Raw genomic sequence first — 22945 nt, forward strand, 5'->3', positions numbered from 1 at the left:
GGGGGCTTTCAGCTCACCTCTGGCTGTGAGGGCAGCTCTTCCCCAGCTCCATGCAGTCTAAGTGTGTTGCACAAACACAAAATGTCCCTTATCTAAGATGGGGAGTCAGGAGGGCACTTCTGTGCACCCACGGTCTGCCCTGATGCTGACTGGATCCCCCTCTTGGCTCGGGCGGCCAGATGGGGCCTGGCTTATTGGGGCTTTTCAGCTCACCTCTGGCTGTGGCTGCAGCCCTTTCCCAGCTCCACACAGTCTAGGTGTGTTGCAGACACACAAAAGGTCCAATTTATGTTTATTTAAATGCTTGTTTTACAACATACACACACACACTCACACACACACACACACACACACATATATTTATTTATTTATTGAGGTAATGATGTGGTGTTTGGAGTTTGGAGTGTGGGTCCTTTGGTTAGCTCTGGGAAAGATTTCACCAGAGCTCCCGTTTCAGCGGCATGCGGTGAGTTTCCCAGGCAAGTTTCTCCATGAGACAGAGATGTTAGTTATATTTGAAGAACAGGTTTATTAAGGAAGGGATAAAACAGTAAAAGACACTTGCATAGATGCAAGCGGGCAGGAAGAGCTGCCCCGAAAGGGAGAGCTCTGCTGAGAGAGGCCTGCATGGTTGCAGGTGGGTGGCCTTGAGGAGAGTGGCCTCTGCTGAGGGAGGTCAGTGAGGAGAAGCCCCGGTGTGGTACAGGTCATGGGCAGGCAAGAGGCTACTGCCTTGCAGAGGGACAGAGTTGGTGAAAAGAAGCACCTGCATAGTCACAGTTGGGCAGAGGGATTGCTGCCCCATGACAGGGCAGAGACTGCACTGATATAGTCCTTTTCTCTTTGGGAGGGGCTCACTCCTTTGTAGAGTGGTCTGTTTGCTGTTGATTTTGGATAACAATGAGAATCCAAAGGGACCTAGATTCCAGGATGGGCCCAATCTCTATATCTTTACCCTCAGGTCCTGCTCAGGACACTCCCTATAGTGTCTGACACCTGCTTGGGCCTTATGCCTTGTGATAAGGCACTGGAACCTAAGGATCTTGATTTCTATAGCTAGGTTCATGGTCACATTAATCCTCTCTACCCCCACCTCCTTGTGTGAGTCAGGTTTTAGTCTTGTGAGGCCTCCTTTAGGTTTTCTATTCTTTCCTCCATCAGTAACATTGGCTCATAAAATTATATGTTTTAGGTACAGCTTTATATTTCAACATCTATTTATATTACATCATGATCCCCACCAAAAATCTAGTTTCCATCAGCACCATTCAGTTGACACCCTTTACTCATTTATCCAACCTACCAGTCCCCTCCCTGCTCTGTAACCACCACTCTAAATCTAAAAGTTTTTTTTTTTAATTTTATTTTATTCATGTCTTTGTTTCTTCATATTGCACATATAAGTGAAATATACTGTTGTCTTTCTACATCTGACTTGTTTCACGAAGTATAATACATTCTGTCTATCCTTGTTGCAATGGCAGTAATTTTATCTGTTATGTGGTTTATTTTTAAATGATAATGACTGTCCAGAAAAAAAGTTCAGTAATGGCAAATAATATAATTTCAAGTTAGGGATTAGGAAATGTTGGTTCATTAATGACGAAGTGACTCACTCATCACTTTATTGTTTATCCCAACATTTATCAATTAATTCTCACTAAAATCCAACAAACCTTGGTCCTCTTAGATCTAAGGAAGAGTGAAAGAATACAGGGGTGAAAGGGCATGAGAGTGAGGCCTCACTGAATTCTCTAAGCATTTATAAATCCTGTGTTAAAAATGATTGCTAATTGAAGTGCTTCCTTCACTTTCTGCATGGTAGAATATTTAGGGAAGTACAGAACATTATGACATGTATATGATCTTGGTGTCTGGTTTTCACTTAAGTTATCAGGACAGCGAAATTTGATTTCCAGCTTCTTCAAGCCTCTTACATGTAGCCTGTCATTTCCTGTAAGAAAAACTAGAAAGGCATAAACTTTAGTTAAAATATTAGGAAAAAAGAACTTAAAATAAAAAATAGGAAACTAATCACTTCATTCAATGGATATTTGCTGTGTACACTGTACAGAAAGAACTACATAGGTGCTTTTAGAGCATGGAAAAATCATGACATCTGGTCTTTGTCCTTAGTGTGTTTCTGGTCTAGCGGTGGGGTGGGGGGGGGAGGATACATGAAATCATAGCAGCAAGATACAAGAAAATTCAGTTTAGCTCATTTAGAAGTATGAGGCATAGAGCCTAGCAAAAGCCCTAAGACTCAGGACAGGGACAAAGACCAGACTGGGGTAGTCAGGAGACTTCACCTCTACCTAGTTCTCAAGGAGAAGGGAGGAGTTAGATTTCAAGGTGTGGGGGGTGAATCCTAAGAAAAAAGTCAGGGAGGCAGGAAGATGTACATAAATTCACTGAATGTACAGACAATGGAACCAGCGTGCTGAAGCAGATTCCCACATATTGGAAGTTTTGTCTAGTGAAGAAATAGGAGGTTAGGTTTGAAAAAAAGCTGGAATTATCCTCCAGAATCCTCAGTAACAACACAAATAACAGAAGAAAAATGGCTATCTTGGATTCCCAAGAGAAGTTCTTACACCATAAGGCCACAGAGCTTAGCGACCAACAGCTTGGGCTTTGGATCAATCTGTTGGATTCAAATTCTGATTCTAAAATCACCAGGTGTCTGAAATTAGGCAAGCTACTGAATGATCCAAACCTCTTTTTCCTCAGATCCGAAATGGGGAAAAATCTAGTGGCTACCTCAGAAAGCTGCTACTAGGATAGAGGGAAGTAACAGATATGTAGTGATAGATGCCTGGCATAAAATGTGCAAATAAACACTGTTATCATCATCATCATCATTTTCAGTGGACTTTGCTATTATTATTTCCAAAATAATATCGGAAACAGATTACACTGGCCCATAGGACTTAGATAATACAATGAAGATAGGAATATGAGATTAAAAGGCTTGACTAGGAGCCAACTAAACTGAGGAAAGAAGACACAAACAAAAATTGGATGTGGGATTAGAAATAATGTAGAGAAGGTAGTAAAATAGTAATAACTTTATTATTATTATTTTTTTTTTTGGTCAATGCAATGTAAGCTTATGTAAGTAAAAACACACTGATCTAGAAGGTAGGTACTGGGGTTCTAACCCTGCCAAGCTGTTAGCTGTGAATACCATAATAGTATAGCTATTAATGTGTCCCTGTCATTAGTAAATGATTTAATCACAAATAAGATACTTATCTTTTAAGAAATACATTATTGGGGCCTCCCTGGTGGCCTATCGGTTAAATCTCAGCACTATTACCATGATGTCCTGAGTTTGATCTCTAGCCAGGGAGTTAACCCACATGGCACAGCGAACCTCTTCCGTCTGGCCTGCTGCTCCCCTCAACAGTGTATTTCCATAAATGTGCCTGTTCTGCTCCCTACTCTGTCTCTGGTGAATCCTCTCACCCCCTGCACCTATGGCTTTACTGTCCCGACCCGCGGGATTCGGAGGCACGAAAAGAGAAGGGCTGAGGATTGAAATGAGGGGCTTGAGACGACTTGACGCTAGCGGTTGCTTCTTTATTTTTCCTTTACCTTCTCTTACTTTTACATGTTTTTCTTTTCCCTGTCTTTCTACCTTTCCTGGCCTTCTCCCTGCTCCTCTCGCAGTAACCTCTCTCAGTATCCTCTCTCAAAGTCTCTCTCTCGAAGTCTTTCCGCAGTATACTTTCCACAGTCTCCTTCTCGAAGTCTCCTCTCCTCATCCTCTATGCAGTCTCTTCTACTCTCTCCCGTGGTTCCCTTCTTATACCCTCGTAGCTCCTCCCATCGTACCTCCCAGTCCCACGTGATTTACAGGAAAACGCAGTGGTTTCTCAGTAGGCGAAACAGTAAATTGAAACTTATCGCGCACATGCTCAACACGGCGCATGCTCCAGGCGGCTCCGGACAGTTACACCCCAGATCTTCTAAGGAATGCTAAATAAATGAAATCTTTAAAATAAATAAATAAAATGTATATAATTAATGATCCATCTACTAGCAATACTTACATAAGAATTTCCTCTTTTCCTCCAAATTTAATTCATGGAAAGCTTCCCAAAACATCTTTATAGTAGGATGTGATTTGTGATAGCCACACTCATAAATTGAATTCTTGAGAAAAAGAGGGAGAAAATGATTTTTAGGAGGAATATTAAGAAATTTCTTGGGAAAACTCGGGACAGTTGGGTTATCACTGACCTTTTCAAATTGTTCCCAGTCAAAATCAGTATTTCCAATCATTGTTGTCATTAGTTCTTCAGGCTGGAAAAATCTAATTATCTCCTTGTGACAGACTTTATAAAATCCTCTCTGAAATTCCTCATAAATTGCCTTTACAGAAGTGTCGAAAATGTAGTCGATACACTTAGAAATATAGTCATTCCTTTGGGAAGTGAAAAAAAAAAGATACATACTTTACCAAAGTGACTAAATACATTCTCTAGTTTGCATTTTTTATCATTTTTATTTTAACAGAAAATAAATTAGTTATGCTTAGGACACAAGCCTTTAAGAACCAGCAATATAAAAATATCTGGCCAGCTGAAAGGATAAACCCTGAAGAAGACAGGGTTTATAGAAACCCTACTTTCTATTTCCTTGCTTCAGTCAAGATGATTATTAAAAACACTAATCTGAATATGTCACACTGCTTAAAATCTTTTGAAGGCTTCCCATTTTCCTTAGAGTAAATCCCAAACCTCCTTAAGAGGATCAAAAAACCCAAACCCCTCCATAACAAACCTTAGAAATCTGACTGTAGATTGAGGCTGCTAGAGGGGAGAGGGAGTAGAACAAAGTGGAGGGGGGCTAGTGGACCGTGGTGAACTATCTGTGCCTTGGTAATGGGTGTGGTGTGGTGACACACTGAAGAGTGTGATCCTGTACCGCTAGGTCATATACAGTATTGTCCCCCAACGTCACTGCAATAATAATATGTAAAACATAACATAAAACCCTCCATGATCTGACCTTTGCCTCTTCTAACTGCCACTTGGTTCTCTACTCGCACTAACCATCAGTCACCAGCCTCACTGTCTTATCTGGTAGCTAGGACAGAGAGGAGGTATTTCCTCCTGCAATTTCTGAGATTCATCATTTAGGTATAAACATGCCTCTCAGGGTTGGTCCTCTGTTCCTCCCCTCCGCCCTCTCCCAAACCATGTCACCATACAGTTATTCTGCAAAGTCTGTCTTCACTGCATGATGAATTTCCACCTGGCAAGTCTGCTACCAAAGCCATTTTCACTTGAATGTGCTTGGGTCACATCCTCTGATCAGCCTCAAACCATCCCTTCTAAACCAACCCCCTCGCCTATCCTGGGGACCAGTGGGGTACTGGTAAATGGTCAACAACCAGCTCACTCAAAAAAAGAGAGATGGAACCCTGGTTTGCAGAATTTGCGGATTTCTGTGGTATAAATATTCCCATCATGGCTGATTTCAAACTAAATTTTAATAATAAACTGTCAATATTTTTGAAAATTTAGCAATCAGCTCTCATAAGGTGGTCCTCAATCTGGCATACCTCACCTGTAACTCTCTAGGATCTTGATTTTAATTTTTTTCAGAGTGCTCATCCTTATCTGACATTATATTACATAATCTATTTATGCACTGTTTTTCTGCCCCATTGCAATTTATGCTCCTGATCTTGACTATCTTTTGCCCTGCTGTATCTCCAGCACCTAAAATAAAGTCTGATGCAGACAAGAGGCTAAAAAAGAGTTGTTTGTCCAGTTGCACAAGGGGTTAAAAGTCTAAGCGCTATCAAGCTATCACAGCCCAGGCTAGGGAGCTACTCACATGGCTCATCAGACCTCTCCTGGCTGGCCAACTGCCCCCCTCAGCAGTGTATTTGGTAGATCTGCCTGTTCTGCTCCCCATTCTCTCTCTGGTGAATGCTTGCACCCCCTGCACCTCTAGACTACAACCTAGCTCTTGTATGCATAAATAAATAAATCTTTTAAAAAAGAATTTTTGTTACAATAATAATTAGTGAAAAGTGCTGCAAAGGAAATGTTTAATGTTTCCTTTCTCCTCTTACCCCACACCTTTTTATCTTTCTAAAAGATGAGGCACTTCAATGACCATGTGAGAAGCTAAAACACATTTATGAAATACAACAATACAAACATTTTATGTGTGTTCAAAGCAGATATTCTAGATCTCAAAACTTACTTGTTGGTTTGGTCCACAGGTATAGAGAATCCATCTGGAACTAAAGCCTTATCAATTTGGTCCCAATGTATCTGCACCAAACATGAAGGAAAGTCTGAATAATCAACCACACTACTGTTATTGCTGGTACATTCTTCCCTATAAAGTTTTAATAACTGGAAGCTGCCTAATTATTTATTCAGTAGCACAGTCTTCTAAAATAGGTAAAAATATAAAGTCTACCTTAGTATATATTGTCCATTGTTTTTAAGCATGTGTTATTTTGTTGTTTATTGTTCACATTGATTGAAAAAAATCACTTTTACTTATAATTGAAGAGTAGATGGACATAAAGTAGCAGGTGGGAGGAAAGTCTTAGCGTACAGGTGTAAAACATACTTCAAGATCAAAGAAGGAATCCCATCTTTAAGATAATATAATAAAAATTATTTTTAAAAAGCAGATTAGGGCCTCCCCTGGTGGCGCAGGGCTGCGGAGAGGCTGCGAAGCTGCTGGCAGCCTCTGCAACGCCATTTAGATCCCCGACCACCTGGTGAGGGTCCCAAATGGTGCGCAGACCTCTCCTGCCTTGCCCGCTGCTCCCCTCTGCAGTGCATTTCATCAGTCTGCCTGTTCTGCTCCCCACTCTGGCTCTGGTGGATTCTCTCACCCTCCCGCGCTTCTGACTGTACCCAGTGCTTGTATAAGTAAATAAATCTTTAAAAAAAAAAATAAAAAAGCAGATTAAATCTAAGCTACAATCTGGCTTTCATCAGTACTCACATAAAAATATATTTGAAATCGTTCTTCAAGGTCATCAGCTTCATAGTTTAGAACATCTTGCAGGCCCCTAATGAGAATTTTGGTTTAAAATTATATTTATTGGAAAAAAATATATTTATTGAGATTGTAAAAGTAATTATAAAAGTTATAAATGTTCAGTGGAAAAATTTCTGAACAATCTAGAAAATGTACAAAATGCAATGTAAATCCTCTGCTCTAGCGTCCCACTCCCTCTTAAGAATTAACCTTAACAGTTTGATTGTTTGGCCCAAGCCACCTCACAGTCAGACTGTGTCTCTGTGGCAATTACAAAAAGAAACCTTTCCTCTGGACCAGTGATTTTCAACCAGGGCTGATTTGCCCCTACCGGAGATATTGACAAAAATCTGGAAACATATCTGTCACATTTAGGGAGATGGTCGTCGCGGACATCTAGTGGGTATCAACCCCATATGCAGCTAAACAAGCCCTACGTGTCTCTCCATGCCTACAACAGCCTTTCACAACAAAGAGTCATCCAGCTCAAAATGTCAGTATTGCAAATATTGAGAACCCCTGTTCCTGACTGTCAGGGCAAGCAGTATAAATAGAGCTAGTTGATTCTTCCACTAACACAACATGAGAAGAGAGTCCTTTTCCCCAGTCTATGGCCAACACCATGTTTTATGAAAAACATTTTAACAGGTGTCAATCTGTAAACAAAAAATGACCTCTCCTTTTCATTTTGTACTTCTTCCATTACTAGTGAAGTTGAGCACGTCTTCATCTTAAAATTACCTATAAATGTACTTACATGGACATATATATGTTTATATATCAGCGATATCAATCTTACCATATATATTGCCAGTATTCTCCTCATAGGATATAGCTTGCCTTTGACCTTGAAAAACTATTTTTCATTTGTTAAAAAATAAAGTTGATGAAATACTAAAACATTTAAAATAAATATAGCATGAAAGATTCTCACTAAGAATATTATGAACTATCCAGGCAACTGTTTCTACCAGGATAAAATCAAGAGATCAGACCAGAGCTGTGTATCGCTTTATAATTAGAGGAATATTTGGCTTTTTCCTATTTTTGAAGGTTTACTTGATTATGCCATGCTAAAATTCAAATTTATATAAAGGGCATACATTTATTGAATTTGAAGACTGTAAGTGTGTGCATGTATGTGTGTGTGTGGGGGCATGATTTATATCTAAATGACCTAGATATTATAAGGACTAACTACTTACTTCCCCAAAAGAGGACTGAGTTCTTTTAAGTCTTCCAATGATGGATTGAGACCCAAAAGTTTCTTAAACAGAGCCAGTGGGAAAGGGATATTGGCAACATTTAAATGGAGTAGGGAAATTCCACACAGCACTCCAAAGAGGTAATATCTCTCCTTCTCAAATGTAGCCTGGAAATGGAAAAGGAAAAGAAAACAAATCCTTAATGTATTATAAATAATCAATAATCTGAAGGGATAATTAGATTGTGAAAATGATTTTGGTTCCTGATTCTAAAAGTCACAAATTAAAAACAAAATGGACCTTAGAAAAATAATAATTTGAGGTTCTTACACAGGCAAGAATACAATTTAAACTTAATCCATACTTTAAAATACAAATGGACAATTCAGGCTATTAAATGAATTTACTTTTTGTTACTGCATCTGGAATATAAAAAAAAATAATATGTTCAGGTAGTCTTATAGAGCCAGTTTTCACCTTTGAATTTTACAGTCACCTAATATCATCTTAGGTTCATTTACCTAATAAAATCCCCCATCAAGGGGGCACTTGGGGGGAGCCTCACTGGTGGTGCAAGGTGTTAAGTGTCAGCACTATGAGGATGTCGGCAGCCACTGCAGCACGAGTTTGATCTCCGGCCAGGGAACAACCCACGTGGCACAGCAGACCTTTCCTGTCTTGCCCGCTGCTCCCCTCAGCAGTGTATTTTAGTAGATCTGCCTGTTCTGCTCCCCACTCTGTCTCTGGTGAATCCTCACATGCCTAGCACCTCTGGCCTGTACCCCAGTTCTTGTATGTATAAATAAATAAATCTTAAGACAAATAAAGAGGGAACCTGGGGATCTTTTCCTGAATAAGCACCCCATGAAGAGATGTGATCTGGTAATGAAACTACACTGTGCCTTCGTAGCAAAAATTCCAGATGTTCCACGCTGCCCAGCCTAGCCCAATAGCAGAAATCCTATAAAAAATATTAACTAATCTTTTAGGAAGGCAAGTCTGTATTTTGGGAACACTCCCTCTGCCTCCAACTTGATTCAAGTAATCCAATCTTATTTACCACAAATCTTCCACTTGGTCTGGTTAATTAGCTGATATACTCCAAGCAGTCAACCCTGGTACTCAGTGACAGGAGAAGGGGTACAAGTAAGGGGAGAGTAATATTAAAAAGGGATATGAGGAAAAGTTTGGGGGATGATGGAAATGTTCATTTTCTTGATTGTGGTGACAGTTTCATAGATATATGTGTATATCAAAACTTAGCAGATTGAATACTAAATCTGTGCACATGTGTATCAAGTACACCACATTAAAGTTGTTTGAAAATTTAATGTGCATGTGAATCACCTTGGGATCTTACAAGATTCATGTTCAGAACTGGGTAGGTCTCAGTTTCTACTTATCTAACCATTCCAGGTGATGCTGAGCCACATTTTGAGTAGCTGTCATCTACTGTTACATTATTATGTAAGGTCTTCATATTGTAGTATCTGGTATTTCTTTTCTATTTTGAAATGCAAGAAAATTCATTAAAAACTTACATTAACAGGAAACCACATGTAGGAACCCTCTTCAGGATATATGAACATTCCATATTCGACCTTGGTCATCTCTTCAAATATACAGTGGAAGAACTCGGATATTACTCCTTCACCCCGAGAAGTAATTTCTTCTACAAATTCAATCTGAAGAAAGAGAATTTACTCCCAGGTCTATATTTCAAATATATGCCTGATCTTCATGGAAGAGTTTTAAACCTCCTATAGTCACCAGGATTCCCAGAATCCCACCTCCCTCACCTCACTGCCATCTGCTCTCCTTCACCTTGCTACTAAGCAGTGGATATCATGAATCTATTTATTGTCAGATTACGTATAGTGAGTGCTTTGGTCCTTCACACTGCTACTTCACCTGATGAAGGGGGACTCTGGGAAGACACAGTATTCACCAATTATGTTGACCAGCATCCAGAACCAAGTATTTATGTGCTTCAAAGTTGGTGGAGGCCACTAAATTTCCTGATTCTTCCGTTCTGTTATCTATCTTCATCTCATCATTAGATTTGCCACTTTGGCTCAGTCTACAACTACTTGATTTCTCCTGCCTCTACCCTCATTAGGATTTCTGATAAACAACCTTACAATCAGCCTGGACATGGTACTTTGCAGGAATCCTCCGAACTGACTGTGCATAGCCTTCATGTGGGAAATCAGTAGGAACTAGTCCTTCTTTCTAAAGCCCAGCTTTGGACTTTGTGGCCAGTACTGGCTTTCATCCTATGCCTCCAATAATTTATTCCCTACTTCCTTTTCTGGCTAATTTCTTTTTATCCATTTTAATATGGAAATTACTAATCTTCACTAAGAGTTTCCTTTCTGCTGACTTTGGAAGATATTACCTTCCCATTTGATCATTCCAACTCCTTGGCTGCAGACTATCATCTCCAAGGCCTGCTTCAGATTCCAACTAAATATTCCAATAACAAATTAAGACTATTTATAATTGCCTTATTTTTGCACATTTACAGTAATATATCTGCTGTGTACAGGACCCATTCATAATGGGCCTAGATGATCATACCTTGCTCAGGCTCTATCTTTTGTTTGGTTCTATCTTATAGTTTACCTTGTCACCTCAGTCACTTCCTATAGGTAGAATTATTTTCTGTTGGTTTCCTCATAATCAATATTTAAAGGAAAATACACACAGGGAGAGAAACTAGAAATTCTGCCTTTTTACAACGTAGTTTCTTCATTTTTCATTGGAATTCCATGCTGGGACATACCCTCTTGATCTGGTTTCTTCACCCTCCAGGTTCTGGTTTCTTCTCTGATAACCTAATTCTTTCTCTTGAGGTTGATCAGGAAAATCCACTCCTTCTGGACAGACTCTAGTTATTACCTACAGTCAGCTAGACTTATTCTATTGCCTCAATAGGACAAATGGTCTGAGGTACCACACACAATAAAAGCCCTGCTGGAGTCCACAATGGATGAAGTGAAAATGGCCAGAATTGGAACCAACATAGTAGAAAGCATATGACTAAAACTCGAGCCAAAATATAGAAAAGTATCTGCTTCCCTTGCACTTTGTGATTGCATTAATAGCCTCAGTTCTTTTCCTTCTTCATCCATGTTTTTTGCCTGTGACTTTGCAATTCGTTCCAAGAAGGAGGCTTACATGGGAGTGGCCCATGCTTACTTTGACTAAAGTGATGTTTGTTGTGTGACTGAGTTTATTACCTTGTGTCTGTAGCTCTGCTTTGAGAACACCATGATAGCCCAGAAGAAGATGAAAAACATCAGAAGTTGGACTAAATTGCCCCACTCAGGCCTAGCCTAGCTCAACTGAACCCTACTCAACTCCAAGACATGTAAACAAGTGCAGGCAAAATCAGCAAAGCCTCATATATGAATTCAATCTAGATCAGCAGACTTTCAGCTGAATTGTGGATTTCTAAAATAAGTTATTATTATAAGCTATTAAAGTCTGGAGGTCTCCCTGGTAGACTAGGGGTTAAGTTTCAGTGATATCACTGCCAAGGTGTGAGTTCAATGCCAGGCCAGGGAGCTACTCACATATAGTGCAACACACCTCTCCTGTCTCACCTGTGACTCCTCTCAGCAGTGTATTTCAGTAGATCTACTTGTTCTTCTCCCCACTCTGTCTCTGGTGAATTCTCTCACCCTCCACACCTCTGACCTAAACCCCATTGTTCTATGCATAAATAAACAAATATTTTAAAAAATTAAATAAAGGGATTGTTGAAAAAACTATTGAGACTTATTGAAAAAGAATAACTTATTAAACTTTTGGATTTCGTAGCATTTTTGTAGGCATAATAATTAATAGTTACCTCATAACCCCAGTGTTCAATTAAACATTCCATAATTTTCTCAGAAGTTAAGCAAGGAATGGAAACTAAAGCCTGATAACTATAGTTGCAATTGCAGGTTCTTTCACTATGCCTTATTAAGTATTTCCCACTTTAGTAAAAAGTAAATATCTCCCACTTTAGTAAAAATTTCCAATGAGACTTTTTACTGTACCATTAATTGTTTGTGGAGATCAGTATCTTCAGCTTGGCTCAACTGGCGCAGAGTATCTTCAACTAGGTGACTACGTCTGACTTTAAGAATATACAGAGGTGATATATGACTTGTCAAGATTCCTTGCATGATATCAAGAAATCTAATTGCATTTAACACCTAGGAAAAGAAATATTTTAGGAATTTTCATAGGAATACTATGAAGCATTTAATATTTCAAATAAAAGTTTATACAGAATACCCTTATGCATACCACTGCTATATGTATTCATATTGCCATTTTTAAGGGAAAGGGCATTATATCACCACTATGGAAGAGGACATCTTCCTAGAATCAGAGAAATTATGGCACCAAATTAGCTCCCATGTATTATAGATAAGTAATGAAAAGTCACCTCTCACCACTTATAAAAACACTATACTTAAAGGCAACAGTGATATTCAGCATGTTAAGACATTCATCTACCATCTGTTACAAGAAGCAGAATGTTGGCGCTATAATCCTCAAGAACAGAATGGCAGCCTAGCAGCTCAGAGATAGTGTTAAATGTCAGTAAATACTTGCTTGTGAAAGCAATCCTTTACCAAATCTTCCTGGGAACTACCTAAAATTATTGGTGACCTCATTTTGAATTCTCTTAGATTAGAAATCTAGTGTTGACTTGCTTTTATCTTCAACATAAACCAATTCATCCCGTCTCACCCATTGTTCCCTTGTAGGTTATTTTAATAAATCCATCTTTCCAGTTCTCCACTTTTCTCTGGTGGAGTCTTTCATCCCTATAGCTCTAACGGTACCCTGGTATTAGACCGCCATATAAATGATATGTGGAATAATGCAACTGCCAGACAAGAAGCAGAAGGGATACAGTGAGTGGAAAACAAACACTGGCTCATAGGGGTTATCTGGAAATAAAAAAAAAAAAAAAAAAAACATCAGTTGGAACTTGATATAAATCAAGCTCCAAGACTTTTAAGCAAATATAAGACCAAAAGACTAAAACTAAGAATATAATAGCAACTGAAATTGGATTGAGTAAGTGAGGGAATGGCGTGGGACAGTTACTAGATAATTTCAGCATTGTTCAGAGTAGGAAAACTGTGAATATTATCTACAGTAAGTAAGGATTTGGGTTTTGTATTATGAGAAATGGAATATTACAATGAAGTATCATGATTAGCCCACGGAATTGGAAAAGCTTGGTAGCACTCCACACAGGTGAAAGTGTGTAAAAGAGGCATTTCATGCATTGCTGGTAGTAACATAAATTGGTGCAATCACTAGGTATAATAATTGAGCAACATGTAATAATTATGAAAAAGATTAAACATCATTCTGAAACTGGTCAGGAACTATTTTTGCAAAGTCCAACCCTGCCTCACAAGGATGGTCAAAGACTTCTCATCCTTCTCTTCCTGTGTATATTCCCTCCTCCCATTTCACACTCTGGCAGGCTTCTTTTGCAAGGCTAGCAGAGTCTGATGAGTAAACAACCAGGCAACGCAGGGTTTTGCAGGTTATCAAGCAGTTCTGGTGGACCAGGAGTAGCTTTAAGATGCCAAACGCTGGAAACCCTGCACAGGGCACATGCTAAGCCCAACCAAAAGGAAATGTGACCCGGGAAGAAAATGAAGTCCTTACACCTGCACGTTGGGAACTCCCCCACTCCTGACCAGTCCAGGCACTTCTAAGCCCTTCTCTCTCCCTAAAGCTGCTAGTCCTGTAGGGGTGGAGAGGCAGGTTTGCACCCGTTTCTGCTGCTATACTTAACTGGTTACATAAACAAAGCTTTCTCCCTGCTGTGCAACCCACTGTCATGGCGTGGCCATCTGTGTGCAGTGGGCAAAGGGCCCACGTTAGGTCTCATTACACTTCTATCTTCCTATCTGAGTGATTTCTCAGGGTAACCAAGTGACCCTGATTTTAAAATATTTTAATTAATGAACTTCTTTGGTCTTTTAAGACTAATTTATTTATGTCTACTAGAACTTGAATGCAGCCCAGAGATGCAGGGGGGTGAGAGGATTCACCAGAGGCAGGGAGCAGAACAGGTGGTTCTACTGGGGAGCAGAACAGGCGGTTCTACTGAAATACACTGCTGAGGGGAGCAGAGGCCGTCAGAAGAGGTCTGCTGTGCCAGGTGTGTTAGCTCCTTGGCGGGCCAGGTATGGAATTTGCACTGTAGTGGCTAGGTGATAGCTTGATAGTGCTGTCTTTAACCCCTGCACCAGCAGGGAGGCCCCTGAAAGCCTTTATTGCATATATTTCTCACTTTCTCTGTTTGTGTAAATAAAACTCATGCTTTTTTTTTCCTGTGTGCAAAAGATGACCAACTATTCTGATTCTAAACAATATGGAGCAGTAAGTATGAATATAAGTCTGCAAAGTCTGCCTCAAAATATGTACGAATTTCCTACAGCACTGTAAACAATTGCTTTAGAGGGGCAAAGAGGAAATCTTCCCATACCCTCCTGGGTTCTTCTACACTGCCAAATAATCAAATAAGCGTCAATCAGATTGATACCTCAGTATACACGGGAGAAACCCAGTAAGACAAAGGGCATTGCGGGGGCGGGTAGCAGTTATGCAGGGGTGACCCAGAAAGGTGAGACTGGCTGAGCCGGTGCCACCTGTGGCCAGAGGAGCCAGAGACACAGGGCTGGGAGCTCCAAGGAGCTTGAACAGAGGGCATGAGGGCGGGCAGATGGTCACACAGATGTCGGGTTTCTGCTCCTCAACCTGCCTGCTTGCTGGGTCCCCTTCTTCTCCATCAGGATGTGGGAGAGACCAGTGCATAGTAAGGGTAAGACATAGAGCTAATGTGAGTGGCCAGTGTGAAAACTGGTTGATGCTGTTGTGCCTGTGTCTACCGGTGTCGCATTGCCCTGTCCACTAATTCCCCATGCCATCAGGGATGACCTGTAGGTGTGGTCTTGGGACTGGTGTGGGTAGGTGACCTTGGGGCATTGGGAGGTGGGTCACAGCCTCCAGTAGCTTCCTTCACTGGAGAGCCACAAGGTGGGAGTGAGGAAAAACATGACAATCCCTCAAGGGCCCTTTTCATCCTCTGGATATTAAAATTGGGCAACCTTGAGAGTATTTTCTCTTCTGTACCTGCTGATTCTTACCACCCTGCTTTCCTTTATGGCTAAAAGTGAGGTAAAACTGCCAGAGACTTTGAGCCTACACAGCAAGTTATCATCATCTAAATTATGTAACTACAGGGCCTCCCCTGGTGGTGCAGGTGGTTGAGCGCAGCGCTGTGAAGCTGTATGCAGCCTCTGCAGTGCTGGTTTGATCTCTGCCGGCCGGGGAGAGTCCCACATGGCATGGTAGACCTCTCCTATCTTGCCCGCTGCTCCCCTCAGCAGTGTATTCTGTCAGTCTGCCTGTTCTGTTCCCTGCTCTGTCTCTGGTGAATCCTCTCACCCTCCCATGCATCTAGCCTGTAAGCCGGTTCTTGTATAAATAAATAAATAAATCTTAAAAAAAAAAAAAAAACAACTATGTAACTACATAAAGGTTCAACGAGGCCCTAAACCTAACTCCTAACTCTGATCCTGCCCTGACATGGCCTGGGGGCTCTGCTGCTGACCTGGCTGGCCTGTAGCCGGGAACATGGCATTGGGGCACATGGGGCCTTGGTCTGGAATCTAGAAGTCCACAGTCACCTGGGACAAACCCTGGAGCAGATGCAAGGAACTGCTTCCATGTGGGCGCGACCTGCAGTGCCTTTCAGGGATTTGGGGGGCAGTGAGGTCATAAAATCCAAGCATGTGAAAAAAGAATTGCCCTAAACTGAATTCTAAGCCAACAGGCAACTGAAATTACTTGACCATGAAGGGACCTATATTCTTACCAACCAATACACTGCAGCCAAGTCCACATTCCTTTGCCCTTAACCTGCCCCTTAGTCTTTGTTCTCAACCCTGTTCCCCCAAAACCATTATAACCCACTCTCTTTCTTAAATGGGGAGACAGATTTGGGCTTTGGCCTCTGCCTCCTTCCCAGTTTACATCATAAATAAACTCTTTTTCTCTCAAATAATAGTAATAGGGGCCTTGACACAGATTGGGTAGCAAGCCTTTTGTTTGGTAATGGTCACAAATGACCCTAATTGATGAGGAAAAGTTCTTCTTTATAGCATTTAGTTAATCACGTTGTAAGGAATCATAAAAATTAGAAATATCGTGATTTTTGCAAATTTACCCAAGATAATGGATACAATTATTAAATAAAACTTCACAGGGGTCATTAAAATGGAATAATCATGTTGTCACTACCTAAACTTATTGATGGATCTCAGCATGCATGAGAGCCAGCTACCAGAAATAATGCATTGAACTATGGAGAGGTAAAGCTGGGCCTGAGATTTTCTTTCAAATACTTAAGCAAGAATAATAACTACAAAAATAACAAAAGTGATAGATGAAGAAAGTGTGACAAAATGTTGATGGCTGCTGAAACTTTTTATTTGGGATTCACTACACCATTCCCTCTATATTGCCTATGTTTGAAGCTTTATGTAATAAAAAAAAGTAAGACATACATACCTCCATGTGAAATTTGAACTCAGCATGTAATAATTTAATTTTGGATAGCAAATTAAAGACAAATGGAAAATCACAGAAAATAACTTCAGTAAAGTTTTCAAGTTCCTGAAAATCAAACAGAAATAAGTTTTGGTAAAAGAAAAACTTTATTCCATTACTTTATCACCTTAAACTATTCCTTCTATATTTTTCGGAATTTGTAAGACTTCAGATTACAAATTGCTAAGAAAGTGAATTTGTTTTTGTGAAGGGATGTTTGTTTTCAATGACCATTTAATTCAGTAACCTCAGTATTGCAATGAAGAAATTTTCAAATCTTGATTTATCAAAGCGATAACTACAGAGCTACTAATGTGTCTCCATTTAAGTTATGAAAATTTTCAGAAGTATAGATGTTATTCTTACCATTTTATCTCTAATAAACAGTCTTCTTCGATCAGCAACAAAGTCCAAACAATTAGAGAGTTCATTTATGTGGAAAGTATTTTCTGATAGTGGATACTTAGCTTTGTTGTTTACCTTTGAGAGAATAGAACCTGTGAATTTCATTTTATATCAACAAATTAATACATATATGTATATATATGACTATTATGCAGTCAGAATAGAGCTCTAACATCCAATGCATTTGTAAATGATAAAGTAAAGTTCTATAAAACTTTCATTTTTAATCTATAATTTCTCCATAATTTTTTAAAAAAGGTTTATTTTTTATGCATACAAGAACTGGGGTACAGGCCAGAGGTGTGTGTGTGGCGGGGGGAGTGAGAGGATTCACCAGAAACAGAGTGGGGACCAGAACAGGCAGACTGACTGAAATACACTGCTGAGGGGAGCAGTGGGTAAGACAGGAGAGGTTTGCTGTGCCATGTGGGTAGCTCCCTGGCCAGGACTGAACTCATGTTGCAGTGGCTGGCGATAGCTTGAGAGCACTGTGTCTTTAACCCCTGAGCCACAAGGGAGGCCCCTTTTCATAATATTATTAAGTATATAAGATATTGGCAATGGAATTAATAAGCCAATTCTTAGGCCACATGTATATGGAAATTTTCTGGATCTTAAGAATAAAAGCACCATACAAATACAAGTAACTTTTAAAATAAATCTAGCATTTTCTCTATTAATTAATTAATATAAATTTAGCACATACGTTTTGTCAGGATTGGGACAAAATATAGGCAAAATTTGTTTTGGCTTAGCCAAACTTACTATCTGGTGTAGTAGTTGTTAAGCTCTTTTTCAAATCCAAAGTCATATTTTCAGCTTAACACATACAGTCTCTGGTACAACTATTAAACCCTGTCATTTTGTAGCATATAACAGTTATTAAAAAGCTCATAAACAGTGAGTATTTGATCCAATACAACTTTATGTATAAAACAAGAGACTGCCTGTGGGTATAGATTGCTGACCTTAACCCATGGTCTAGTAGATAAAAACAATTTATTAGACATATAGGGTACAGTTTCTTTTGAAGAAGGACTTTGTAGCTCAAGAAGGTTTTCCAGAGGAAGCACTTGTAGAAAACCAATGATCTAAAAAAGCCACCATCACATCAAATTAATCCAAAAACATAAGGGCAGGAAGTAAGAAATGCAAGCAAATAAATTAAGGAAATAAAAATGTAGCAACACAAGAGAGTATAACTGATGAAAATATTGGTTCCTTGAAAAAAAAAAAAAACTCTAAAAAGATGATCCAGAATTTAAAAAGGCCAATAACCAATGTCACAAGTAAAAAAATTGGACAAAACTACAGATTGGGATGTATACTTTGTGTTATTTATAAAATCCATTGCAAAATATCATCTTAAGTCCTTATAAAGTTTTTTACTTCTTAAGTCTTCAAGTGTTTCATGCCAAACATTTTCCTTTTATATACTATTGTTTTGTTTTTAATTGTTGTTTGTTTCTGTTTACACACTACTTTAAAATTTTTTCTTCATGATTCTTTTTGTCTTCTTAAGACTCCATCTCACTATTTACAACAGCATCAAAACCAGTAAGATACTTAGGAATAAATTTAACAAAAGAGATTCAAGATCTTTACACTGACAACTACAAAATTTGATGAAAAATGTTGAAGACACAAATAAATAGAAAGATGTGTCATAGAGTTAAAGGATTAATATTGTAAAAATGTTCATACTATTTGATGCCATCTATAAAGCTCAATGGAGTCGCTCTCAAAAATCCAAAAAATTAAAAGAATTTTTTTTCACAGAAATAGAAAAAGCAATTTTAATATTTGTATGGAAATACAGAAGATCCCAGGGTCACAAAGGATACTGACAGAGATGAACACAGCTGAAAGTATATCCCACTTTCTGATTTACAACTATACTACAGAGCTATCAAAACAGTATGGCACTATCATAAACACAGACTCATAATCAAATGGCAGAGAATGAAACTCTATGAAATATGCCCTTGCATGCTTGACATCATTTGACATGGAAACTAAGACCACTCAATGAGAAAAAAATATCTCTTCAATAAATATAGGTTGGAAAACTGGATAATACACACAGCAGAATAAAGTTATCCCTACTTGACACCATTCAAAAAAAAAAAAATTCCAATGTATTAAAAACTTAAACCTAAAAACAAAAAAAACAGAAGAAAACACAGGGGTAAAACTCCTGAACATAGGTCTGGACAATGTTTTTTTGAGCTTAACTGCAAAAATACAATAAAAGCGAAAATAAATAAATGGGACTAGAGTAAACAAAGAGCCGCTGAATCACAAAAGAAACAACAACATAAAAAAGCAACCTATGGAAGTGGATAAAATAAGTCATATACATAGGATACAATTTATATCCAAAATATATGAAGAACTCACACTGCTGGGCAAAAATCAATAAACAATTTGGTTAGAAAAAAGGCCTGAGGATCTGAGTAGATTTTTTTCCAAAGAAAATACAGAGATACTCAAGAGGTACATGAAAAGATAGTCTACATCACTAGTCATGAGAGAAATGCAAATCAAAACTACAATATGGTATCACCTCATACCTGTTAAAATGATTATCGTCAGAAAGATGACATAATGATTGTTGGGGAGGATGTGAATAAAATGGAACCCTGCACACTGTTGGTGGGGATGTAAATTGGTCCAGCCACTATGAACAACAGCACAGTGGTTTCTCAAAAATTAAAAATAGAGCTACCATGTGGTGTAGCAATTTAACTTTTGGGTTTACATCCAAAGGGAATGAAATCACTACCTCAAAGTGATATATGCAGGTCCAAGTTCCCTAAAACATTATTTACAATAGCCAGGATAGAGAAACAATTTCAGGTCCATGGGCAGGTGAATGTATGTTGAAGATATACGTATGTATACACACTCACAGTGGGGTATTATTCAGCCACAACAAAGAAGAAAATTCTGTCATTTGCCAGAACATGAATAGAACTTTGGACTATACACTAAGTGAAATAAGTCAGACAGAGAAAGACAGATACTATATGATATCACGTTAAATGTGGAATATTAAGAAGCCCAATTCCTAGAAACAGAGAGCAGAGTGATGGCTGTCAGTGTCTGGGAGTAGTAAAATAGGAAGATGTTGGTTAAAGGGTACAAACTTCTAGTTATGAGATGAATAAGTTATGGAGGGTGGTGAATATAGTTAACATATTTCTATATACTTGAAAGTCAGTGAGAGAAAGTAGAATTGAAAGTATTCTCACCACAATAAAGTAATGGTAATTATGTGAGGTGACATAGATGTCAGCTAAAGAAATCTGGTGGTAATTGTTTTGTAATCTGTAAGTGTATCGAATGACATACTGTACACCTTAAACATTTATACACATTATATCTCAATAAAGCTGATATATAGAAATACCAATACATTTGAGCTTCAGAGAAATACTGCTTTTGTAAAAATACATTTTTCCTACTGAGATTGATATTTTACAGTAAAATTTACTTTGATTGCCATTTAACAATTTATATTCGTAAATGCATCTTAATTTAGTTAATTATTTTTTAATTGAAAATAACAATTTAATTCTACTGTTTTATTTAAAATGCAACAGCTCCTTACTATCCCCCAACAATCATTTGGTATAGTAGTAGACTAACCTTAGGCTACTTCAAGATTATATTGTGTATTCTAATAAAAATGCTGATCATTCTGATATTTAATTATTTGTAAATCAATATAATATACAACATGTAAGACATTCGTCCAGAGTGTATCTTTTCAGAAATGCAAGCAAAATTTTGAATTAATAAAGGCTGAAAAATTCTGTTGCAGAAAACAAAACAAGACTCCAAATTGGCTGAGATCTAAGGGATTCTGATTTAGTGAAATGGTATGTACATTCCTTTAGATGAGCCTTACCTCATACACCTCTTTCATCACTTCCAGAAGAGCTTTAGCATTGGAGTAACCCTGCTGGGCTTCAGTTTCATTTTGCAGTTGAGCGATGATGGCAGTTTTAAGCATCTGTACCAATGTGTTGAGACTAGAGTCTTGCAAAGATGCCCAACACTGCTCTGAGGGTAAACATCAACCGTAAGTATACACCTGCCCAAAACTCTCTGTTCCTGCTGAGTTCTTAAATACAAGAAATTGATCTTTCATTTCAGAGGCAATAACCCATAAAAATACCTTTCCTAAGGATATCATCTTAGATGTTTATTACTCACACATGTTGAAAAAAAACTTTCCCGGTTAAGTATCATTGAAATGAAAAGCTCAAATAAAGATTTCTTCATCTTTATGTTTCATTACTTGACTAATTTAATTATTTTCAAACTGAAAATTCAATATGGTACATACAAATTCTGAAATGTGTACACACACAGACACAACATGTCAAAAAGGACATTTTCAGTTTGTAAAACAATAAAATAATACTATCCACCTTTCCAGACTGTATGAACACCTGATATATACAGATGTATTTTTAAAATTAGCTCACTAACAGTATTTTGCTACTATTGAGGTTACAAGTTGGAATTTGGTACATTTAAGTGATAATCCTTGAAAATAAAACTATCAAATATTAAAATATATTTGCATACTAATGTAATTAAAATAGTATGATGCAGATGCATGAAAGATAGATCAATTTAATAGAAATTCCATAAATTAACCCAAATATACAAGTATATATTATATATAATATATACATAAGTATAGATATGCATATATTAATATATACATAAGTATATATTAAAGGTGGCACTGCATATTACTGGGGAATGAAATAGATGATCATTCAATAAATATATGGGTACAATTGGACACTGATCCAGAAAAAAATTAAGCTTCATCAAGATAAACTCCGTATATGTCAAGATTTAAACATAAAATGAGTGAACATATTCTAATAAGAACATGGGAAAAAGTTTTTAAATTTCAGAGTGAGGTAAACTATTCCATGTATGACCTAAATTCACAAACCATGAAAGAAAATGTTAATACAGTGGATGCATAAAATAGTTATGATGGGGGAAAAAATCACAATGTAAAAAAAAGTTAATAACCCAGAGAAAAAATTGCTACTTATATCAATGATAAAGGATTAATTGCCTTTGTAACTTAAATGCTCCTAGGTGAAAAAGAAAGACATTAACAACAATTGGAAAAATGGGTAGAAATGACCTGATAGTTCTTAGAATGCATTCCACAAATGCAACTGAGGTATATGAGTATCAAAGCAATCTCATTCACCATGAGAAATTCAAATTAAGAGTTTTTTTTTTTTAACCAGAAGGCCACAGTGTAATAACACTGTTGTACATTGCCCAAGTCTAAGGGCACACTTTACTTTGAACTAAATGGAGTGGTAACCACTTAAAGTTGACAACATGGTGGTCATGGTTTCTATGGAAGGTCATTTGGCAAAATCACTCAAACTTAAAAATGTACAAATGATTTCACCCAGTAATTATTGTCTTCTGGTGTTTGCCTATTTTGTAAATTTATATATGTATAAAGAAATACATGTTAGCACTGCAACAATAGCAGAAGTTTAAAGGAGCTATTCATAGTTTATTCTAGCACTAGAATATCATTCAGCCATTAAATAGAAGACGCAATTCAGAAGATGCTGTAACAGAACCATCTCCATGATATACTGCTAAATGGG

General features: G+C 38.1%; 1 protein-coding gene across 1 annotated transcript; it reads right to left on the reverse strand.

The window, feature by feature from the left end:
- Positions 1-1660: 1660 nt before the first annotated feature.
- Positions 1661-21294, reverse strand: LOC311170560 (putative E3 ubiquitin-protein ligase HERC6; the record flags this gene model as incomplete). Its single annotated transcript, XM_084232962.1, has 9 exons — positions 1661-1692; positions 4056-4158; positions 4246-4429; positions 6226-6296; positions 6988-7054; positions 8229-8395; positions 9770-9913; positions 12278-12436; positions 21190-21294. 9 exons carry the CDS (start codon positions 21292-21294, stop codon positions 1661-1663), a joined length of 1032 nt encoding a protein of 343 aa, XP_084089088.1.
- Between the last annotated feature and the right edge of the window lie 1651 nt (positions 21295-22945).

The sequence above is a fragment of the Talpa europaea genome (assembly GCF_964194135.1).
Source record: "Talpa europaea genome assembly, chromosome: 5".
Classification (NCBI taxonomy): Eukaryota; Metazoa; Chordata; class Mammalia; order Eulipotyphla; family Talpidae; genus Talpa; species Talpa europaea.